The 9,257-nt window shown below is 37.1% G+C and overlaps 2 protein-coding genes across 2 annotated transcripts; both read left to right on the forward strand.

Moving 5' to 3' along the window:
• The first annotated feature begins 4,095 nt into the window (after positions 1–4,095).
• On the forward strand, positions 4,096–5,554 carry LOC136253685 (uncharacterized). The gene is made up of 5 exons (XM_066046345.1): positions 4,096–4,132; positions 4,185–4,309; positions 4,420–4,528; positions 5,208–5,294; positions 5,444–5,554. Exons 1-5 carry the CDS (start codon positions 4,096–4,098, stop codon positions 5,455–5,457), a joined length of 372 nt encoding a protein of 123 aa, XP_065902417.1. The 3' UTR covers positions 5,458–5,554.
• Positions 5,555–6,055: 501 nt separating this feature from the next.
• Positions 6,056–7,825, forward strand: LOC136253686 (protein FAN-like). Its single transcript, XM_066046346.1, has 5 exons — positions 6,056–6,164; positions 6,214–6,333; positions 6,439–6,492; positions 7,311–7,409; positions 7,769–7,825. Exons 1-5 carry the CDS (start codon positions 6,084–6,086, stop codon positions 7,823–7,825), a joined length of 411 nt encoding a protein of 136 aa, XP_065902418.1. The 5' UTR covers positions 6,056–6,083.
• The last annotated feature ends 1,432 nt before the right edge of the window (positions 7,826–9,257 follow it).

The raw sequence follows: 9,257 nt of genomic DNA on the forward strand, positions 1-9,257 counted from the left end.
TAACAAGCAGGTGGCTGTACGATTTCAAAATATTTTATAAAGGCTTAAAAGTTTAACAGCGGTGGCACAAACAAGAGCTACCGATTCACTTCAATGTTAATGGTAGTGGCAATCCTAATTCCTAACAAGCAGGTGGCTATACAATTTCAAACTATTTTGGCTTACAATTTCAACAGTGGTGGCCATTCATTCCATTGTGGTAGTGACAATCCTAATTCCTAACGAGCAGGTGGCTGTACAATTTCAAACTATTTTCAAGAGCTACCGATTCATTCCAATGTTATTGGTAATGGCAATCTATTTTATTAAGACTTACAATTTTAACAGTGATGGCACAAACAAAGCTACCAATTCTTTCCAATGTTAATGGTAGTGGCAATCCTAATTCCAAACAAGCAGTTGGCCATACAATTTCAAACTATTTTTATAAAGCAAGAGCTACCGATTCATTCCAATGTTAATGGTAGTGGCAATCCTAGTTCCTAACAAGCAGATGGCTGTACAATTTCAATCGATTTTATAAAGGCTTGCAATTTTAGCACAAACAAGAGCTACCGATTCATTCCAATGGGCAATCCTAATTCCTAACAAGCAGGTGGCTATACAATATCAAGCTATTTTGGCTTATAATTTTAACAGTGGTGGCATAAACAAGAGCTACCGATTCATTCCAAAGTTAATGGTAGTGGCAATCCTAATTCCTAACAAGCAGGTGGCTATACAATTTCAAACTATTTTGGCTTACAATTTCAACAGTGGTGGCCATTCATTCCATTGTGGTAGTGACAATCCTAATTCCTAACATGCAGGTGGCTGTACGATTTCAAAATATTTTATAAAGGCTTACAATTTTAACAGCGGTGGCACAAACAAGAGCTACCGATTCACTTCAATGTTATGGTAGTGACAATCCTAATTCCTAACAAGCAGGTGGCCATACAATTTCAAACTATTTTTTATTTCAAACTATTTTATAAAGGCTTAAAATTTTAACAGCGGTGGCATAAACAAGAACTACCGATTCACTTCAATGTTAATGATAGTGGCAATCCTAATTCCTAACAAGCAGGTGGCTATACAATTTCAAACTATTTTGGCTTACAATTTCAACAGTGGTGGCCATTCATTCCATTGTGGTAGTGACAATCCTAATTCCTAACGAGCAGGTGGCTGTACAATTTCAAACTATTTTCAAGAGCTACCGATTCATTCCAATGTTATTGGTAGTGGCAATCTATTTTATTAAGACTTACAATTTTAACAGTGAAGCAGTTGGCTATACAATTTCAAACTATTTTATAAAGCAAGAGCTACCGATTCATTCCAATGTTAATGGTAGTGGCAATCCTAGTTCCTAACAAGCAGGTGGCTGTACAATTTCAATCGATTTTATAAAGGCTTGCAATTTTAGCACAAACAAGAGCTACCGATTCATTCCAATGGGCAATCCTAATTCCTAACAAGCAGGTGGCTATACAATATCAAGCTATTTTGGCTTATAATTTTAACAGTGGTGGCATAAACAAGAGCTACCGATTCATTCCAAAGTTAATGGTAGTGGCAATCCTAATTCCTAACAAGCAGGTGGCTATACAATTTCAAACTATTTTGGCTTACAATTTCAACAGTGGTGGCCATTCATTCCATTGTGGTAGTGACAATCCTAATTCCTAACGAGCAGGTGGCTGTACAATTTCAAACTATTTTCAAGAGCTACCAATTCATTCTATTAAGACTTACAATTTTAACAGTGAAGCAGTTGGCTATACAATTTCAAACTATTTTATAAAGCAAGAGCTACCGATTCATTCCAATGTTAATGGTAGTGGCAATCCTAGTTCCTAACAAGCAGGTGGCTGTACAATTTCAATCTATTTTATAAAGGCTTGCAATTTTAACAGTGATGGCACAAGCAAGAGCTACCAATTCATTCCAATGGTAATGGTAGTGACAATCCTAATTCCTAACAAGCAGGTGGCTATACAATTTCAAACTATTTGGCTTACAATTTTAACAGTGGTGGCACAAACAAGAGCTACCGATTCATTCCAATGCTGTAGTTAGGTGTTGTATTATGGCACTCCCATGCGTGCGCACTCGCTATTTAATTATTTACTCTCTGCATGCCAATCCCCCCCCCCCCCCCCCCACTGCCTTCAATACCAAAAAATCAATCTTACAACTCTATTTCATCCATCTTTCTCTTTCCATGCAACTATAGACTGGCGTAGTAACAACAACCTTGACCACATTGAAGAATTTGAGACACTATCAGACGCTACCAAATCAAGGACCAACTGACCCCTACTTAGGCCAAAATAGATTTTTTTTCTGCTAAACAAACATACTCTAACAAACTCTCAAAGTTATGCCCACAACATCTACAGCAACGACGGGGGGTGTTAGCAGAGTAATTGCTGTTGATATACAGCATCTCGATGGGAATGTGATAGTACAAGGCCTCCATAGGATGACAGCTGATTAGGTTCATGTAATGCACAGCTCAACACATGGTTTGGCTTAAGATAATAGCAAGAATCTGGAAGGGGACTATCGCTAGCCTTGCCCCAGACATCTCGCTATCCCAAGTATCTGTCAAAAAGGAAAAAATCCAATATTAACACCTTACATTCTTTTTCCCTCCACACTAACAATAAAAAGTAATACAAAACAAAATATCCCACGGCTGTCAAGGCCTTGTACACTTACCAAACCCCTCCACAATCATTTGATTGTGTGAGGTCTACAGCAGTAACAACCATGTGAAGGATAAACAGATGGCCAGCCAGAACTAGTAGTGAAGTGGATACGGAGCTGCACACTGTTACAGTTGAGTAAGGTGAGTGAACAACATTAATTGTAATGTTAGTGGTAGTGACAATCCTAATTCCTAACAAGCAGGTGGCTGTATAATTTCAAAAAGGCTTACAATTTTAACAGCGGTGGCACAAGCAAGAGCTGCCGATTCATTCCAATGTTAATGGTAGTGGCATAAATGACTTTGTACAGACCGTAAATCAAAAGCTTTAACTATGTAGACAAAGTAGTATGTCCATATGACATTTACGTGTGTGTGCAGTGCACGTGCAACTGCAATAAATATTAAATTGCTGTGTATTTAGGAATTACATTTGGCCATAAAGAATGTTGCTGCAAAAATATTTCAAGAACTCATTGATAAAGAAAGTAAGTGCATGTAGTTGTATTAGTGTTCCTAACCACACTATACTGTACTATAGGTAACTAGTCACCTTTTGTGATTCGTACATGAGAAGCATAGCAGATAGTGAACTGGATGTCGTTTTAAACAGTATTTCCAGATTATTTCAAAAAAAAGGAAATATATATACAGTATACAGCTAACAACATTACTGTTTGTTTATGTTACTTACCCAGCAAACTATGGCAGACTATCATACAAAGTCTTCAGAGTGAACTAGTGAAAATGATCATCTAAATGTAACTGCTCTAGCAAGACACAATGTTGCTTCAGTAAATGAATGGAAAATGGTAACCAAGGAGGTTAATAAATAAAGTATTACTTGAGTCATGTCTGATGCAGTTAATGTGATCTGTGAATGAGGAGGGTATTCTTGACACTTTGTCAACAAGGTATTTAGATATTACATACGTACATAGTTACTTTACATATTTGTATACTATTAGTACAAGTGATGCCTCATCAGGATTTTGGAAATTATGTTTAACTGAAGATAGCAGCAGATGAAGACTTAAATTAGTTGAAAACTCCCATGGTACTGCCTATTTGCAAGCCTCTAGAAATAAAGGTATTAACACTGCTGTGCTTGGTTAGTTCTTCAGCATATGAGGTGCTAAGCTGGTTGGTTAAATGTGAAATCAGCATACACTATTAGGAATGTAGCTGCTGGGCTCATCTATATTTAAAATTTGTGTTGATAGCAATGTAGCAATGTTGGCTGAAATGTTGTGTGTATTTTTGTAGTTGTTGCTGACACTTCGGATTCAGGCACAGTTCAAGTACAGCCGACCAGCTTTCAGTGGAACACAGAGAATGAGGAACACAGAGAATGAGGAACACAGAGAATGAAGATATACAATAAGTGTTAATAAATGATGAGGATACCACTGAAAGCATTGGTACGCAATTTGTGTATCACACTGTACTACATGTATGTGTTACCTTACATTTATATTAACTGTAGGTAGTTCATCTTTAACTATGAGCTGCTCCATACTTCTAATGGCACATGCTATTCCCGGTACACTGACATTTGGCAAATCATCTTTTAGCTTCAACCCTAAAGATACAGCCGAAGTTTCTAATTATGTAAGATGTGCAATAGAATATGTATAACTCTAATATAATGTTGTAGGCACCTTTGATTCCTAGCTAACTATGTAGTGTTTACATAATTTATAATTACTTGTCTCCATTAGCTGGATACGTCATGTGTTGAGAAGTGGTGGTACGCTGATGTGACTGCAGTGTTCTTACGGTTGTATCTTCACCAAAGAAGAGCTGCTGAAGTGTTCTTCTGTAATCAAAGTATAAGAAGATATTTGTTGTAGTTTAATGTCTGCTATTGTCCATATATTTAGTACACTATATGCTGCGAAGCATGAAATTAAACAACACATTCTGTACACATACATAATTCCTTCCTGGAAAGTATCTCCACATTTCATTATGTGATCTCCATTTCCATTGCCTCCAAATATAACTCCATGTTAATTTGAACTGGTTGTGTCTTCATACATGTACGTATATGTGGGATGTGTATCAGGTTGGTTGGCCACCATGATACAAGAACTTAAGGTTGCAAAATTAGTGTAGCACAATCCTATATTTAGCTTTACGGAGCTATTTCATATCATACTTTATAAGTTGAATCAAACTGTTAGCTTTGCACTATTTAACTAGCTTTATTCAGTGACTAATGACAGTGGTTGTGGATGGAGTCCATGGTGTCTTTGGAACTGGCCAGTTGGTCACATATGTTATACAGTACGGGGATCATGGAGGTTTGGATTGTCTTGCCCAAAAATATCAAAAACCTACCTCACTTTCCCTTCATAATGTGGCAGAATTGGCAATGTAGAACAGCCTCCAAACCCTCCAACAAGTTTCTATATATATTTCTATTTAACCAATTTTCTCCTTAGGTTAACTTTGTCTTTTCTTTGTAATTTTTTGGTGATGTTTACATCTGTGTGTTATTATGTAGTGGCTACTTTCTTTGACAACTTCCAAGCCCTGAAGCAGTTTGTAAAGCGTTTGGAGTTGGAAAGTTGTATGGAGTACCTATTACAAGGTACAAAACAATGAATTTGTGAATATAATCAGCATTGCTGTAGTGTGTTTACATATGTATTTCCCTAGCAATTGTAGTAACTTTGTGGTGGTATACAGTGTGTGTATTGTATTATGCATCTTTTTTCATGTCATTTTCCATTGCCATAGGTCAATTTCCTTAGCTTCTTCATTGCAGCTACTTAAGAAATCTAATATGTCATCAAGATGGCAAAAAAGAAAAATAACGAATTTTGATTATTTGATGTTTTTAAATACTATATCAGGTATTTTGTAGCTTGTGTATACATTTTACATACAGTTTGCAAATTGCTCATAAATCTAATCAAGTACTGTATGTATAGTTTGTATTGATTTGTGTTTACATTTTTACTTGAGTCCATAGTTGAAAGTTTGGTTTGTAATTTACGTAACTGTATACGGTAAATATTGTCAGTTTGTATTTCTATTTTCTGTCACTGATTTTCTGTTGTGTTAGGACGATCATATAATGACCTTGGCCAGTACCCTGTGTTTCCATGGATATTGAATGATTACTGCTTTGAAGAATTAGATCTTAACAACCCAAAACCCTATAGAGATTTGTCTAGGTATGAATGGAAATTTGTATCTTATAAAGGTAGATATTGTTAAGAAAAATGTAATTGTTTAAATTTAAAGTTAACTTGCATTACAGTATCTAGTCATCTTTAAAATACAACTGAATGTATGTGCTGCATATCTTGTTTCACAGCCTATTGGCTTGTTGAATCCAGACTGACTAGAACAGTTCATAACACGCTATGATTTTATGGATGATGACATGCCAAAATTTCTGTTTGGAACTCATTACTCAACAATGGCATATACCCTACACTGGTTAATCAGAGTGGTACGTTTGTTATGTAATTCATTCTTACTGATTTTGATATTGTACATAGGAACCTTATTCATCCCTCCACATTAAGTTCAATGAAGGCTATTTTGATGATCCTAACAGAGTATTCTCTTCTATGGAAGAAGCTTGGAAGAATTGTTTAGAAAGTACATCTGATGTTAGAGTACGTGTCCATTGTTTTATCAACTCTGTATTACTAGGGTCAAAATTAAATAACAATAATCAATAGATTTACTGCTAGTTGAAAATACTAATGTCTATTTTGTAGGAGCTGATACCAGAGTTGTTTTTCTTACCACAGATGTTTGTAAATGATAACAAGGTGAATGTTGTGTACAACATGAGCATGAGGGCTTTGTCTGAAATGTATGCCCGAGGGCTGCAGGATTGAGGGCGGAGGGCAAATATTTCAGACAAAACCCGAATGCCCCATGTTAATATGTAATACTTCCCATCAGTATCAGGCTAATGGCCTGCACAGGGTGATCAATCACCCAAGCCAATATGAGTGCAGCCACTGGATATATTATATATGCATACCTAAAACTTTTCATTATGGGTCATCAGCTACTGTAGTACATTCTCGGTATGATGATTGGACAGATCCTAGAGGTATCATGATGAATTTCAGTTATGCAAGTTTAGTGTTTTAATCAGTGCTATTGAATCATTTATGGAATAATTGATGTATTGTAAGCTTGGTTATAGAGTGGTTACTTCGTGCAGAGTGGTAACTTTGTGATGGGTGTGTGGTCTGTGTTCAGAAACATGTGGAAAAGATTGGTGCAAAAGCTATAGCACTAGTTCTCACCTTAGCCCAACATTTTTCAACTCATACGTAGGATAGCGAGAATTACAAAATGCTCTCCATCTGAGTGGTTTACATGGAAAATCCATATGACATGAGCATAATCGATCCCCACAATTGATTTCAACCTTATCTCACTTCCCAGATGTAGTCCGGGCAGCTCTTTGATCTGAGATGTGAAAGTGTTACATGTGTGTTTATCCATTTTTACATGTGAACTTTCTAGTAGTCTGTATTTTGTATATACAGATGGATGGTTATGTGCATTTCCCCTCCGTAATCTTTTAATTGCTGCTCACTGAACATTACCAGCTGTGTTTGTGTATTTTTAGTTTGAATTAGGTGTCAATCATTTTGGAGAAGCAATTGGAAATGTAAAGCTTCCTCCTTGGGCAAATTCACCAGAAGAATTCATTAGAATACACAAGGAGGTGTGTGCTTGGAAATCTGTTTGCTATTTTTGGTGTTTAGTTCAGTGCCAAAGTAAAGATTTTCCCACTTAATTAATGATTGTGACCCACTGAACAAAAACCGGCCATTTTCGACATTCCTCGAATTCCATTTTATTGCATTTCTGTAATCTATAGTAACAAAAGAGTGGACAGCCAAAGTTTCAGCCTTTTATTATGAATGCTCTTAGAGTTATAGCGCTTGACAGTTGAAACAGTGATAAACTCGATTAATTTTGTCGACAACAATATGTGAAATTAATGTAGTTTGCTCACCTCCCAACATACTTGACACTGATTATTAGATACACCACTGTCAATTGATGTGGTGTGTTTGGTAGTCGTACAAGGACTCTGTCTGCTGTGGGAACCTAATCAGTTTTAAGGCTGGGATATAACTCTGGAGAAGATGTTCTGTGTACATATCAATTGGCTTGGAGGGAGTATTTTTAAATGACTAAGGGTGAATACTCTAACTGATGTAGCTTGGGTGTACCAGGCCATAGAAAGGCATGCCACATGGCTTTCCACCCAAGCGTAGACCTAAATATATAGATGAAGTATCTATGAGAAAACTATTTCTTTAGATTATTTGCCTGAATTTACAACTCTACATGTAAGACACACCATCATCCCTTGTAACTACACATATATACACATTATGTAAGTAGAGCTATAACTCATCTAGCTATGCCTATACATACAACATGTCTGCACTGTGGTATAGTTATTATAACTAATCTAGCATAGATTATGGATACGTGGTGAGTTGGATAATATTAAGTGTTCGTGGTAAGCAAGACACGCCTAACTGTTTTGTTTCGAAGATGGTGTATATGCAAGAGACTTTGACAATCCTGTTAAATCTTGTGGTGACAGTCGAACATAGTGTAAGTAGGCATCACTTCTCCACCTTCCCAGGGCTTTTAAGTGTGAGTCACTCACACCGGCCCGTTTGGCTGATGTAGCAGCACCAATTCTGATCTATGCGCATTAAACTGGTGGGGATCCATGTGTAGCTCTTTTAAGGCTTTGTTGAGGGCTGAGCTAAATGATGCTCTTGTCAATGCCTTGTTGTTAGGCCACACAAATAGTGGTCCTGGGGTGCCGCCTCGCCTGACTAGGTACTGCACCAAGGAACGGATAGCATGGGTCATCTTTCCTAAACATATTTGTGTCCCTTTCCTAAACTGGTCTCCTTTTGACTATTTAAGTGTGATCTGTACAAGTGTTGGAGAAGCTTTATTGTCTAAAGCTACATCTGATAAAAGCAAATCGGTTGAAGGGTCAAAGTGGTCCGGTGACGATGTGGTAAATTCACTGACTCTAAGAAGTCCACAATAGGCAAGGCAGCAGGCAGATCATCACATCTCTGTAGTTGCTGGTGTGTTTTGAAAACACTACATGAAGATGCACCATAATTGGAAAAGTAATAGGCAGCCGTTCCCTTGGTTCATGGGTAATTGAAGCCTGTAAGCTAGCATCAGAGCAAAAGGTAATGTACTTGCGGAGGCCAGCTGTGTAGGCTTTCTTTGTTGCTGCTGATATTCCTAGGTTTGTGCTGCTGCTCTCAGTTGGAATAGTGTGGCTGACAAGAGCTCTGTGGGTATAAGAAATGAAGAAATCAGTAAAATAAATTTATTTTTGGTGTAAACATGGCAACCATGATAATAGCACAACAGTATTAACAGTAGTACATGAATACATTAATGGTGTTAACAGCATATACAATTACAATCAAAATGATTGCCTATAAATGAATGATAAAGTCTTGTAAAAAAGTCGAAGGAAGTGGGGGGAGATCCAGTGAAGCCTGCAAGGAGAGATTAA

This window comes from Dysidea avara, chromosome 4 (assembly GCF_963678975.1).
Source record: "Dysidea avara chromosome 4, odDysAvar1.4, whole genome shotgun sequence".
Lineage (NCBI taxonomy): Eukaryota > Metazoa > Porifera > Demospongiae > Dictyoceratida > Dysideidae > Dysidea > Dysidea avara.

Bases quoted from the DNA above. Each gene is read 5' to 3' on its own strand.
- LOC136253685 (XM_066046345.1), top strand. From the start codon at position 4,096: ATGAGGATACCACTGAAAGCATTGGTACGCAATTTGT. The intron at 4,133-4,184 runs GTATCACACTGT...TATTAACTGTAG, and splicing joins AGCATTGGTACGCAATTTGT to GTAGTTCATCTTTAACTATG. The intron at 4,310-4,419 runs GTAAGATGTGCA...TGTCTCCATTAG, and splicing joins CAGCCGAAGTTTCTAATTAT to CTGGATACGTCATGTGTTGA.
- LOC136253686 (XM_066046346.1), top strand. From the start codon at position 6,084: ATGGATGATGACATGCCAAAATTTCTGTTTGGAACTCATTACTCAACA. The intron at 6,334-6,438 runs GTACGTGTCCAT...TCTATTTTGTAG, and splicing joins AAAGTACATCTGATGTTAGA to GAGCTGATACCAGAGTTGTT. The intron at 7,410-7,768 runs GTGTGTGCTTGG...TGTGTTTGGTAG, and splicing joins TCATTAGAATACACAAGGAG to TCGTACAAGGACTCTGTCTG.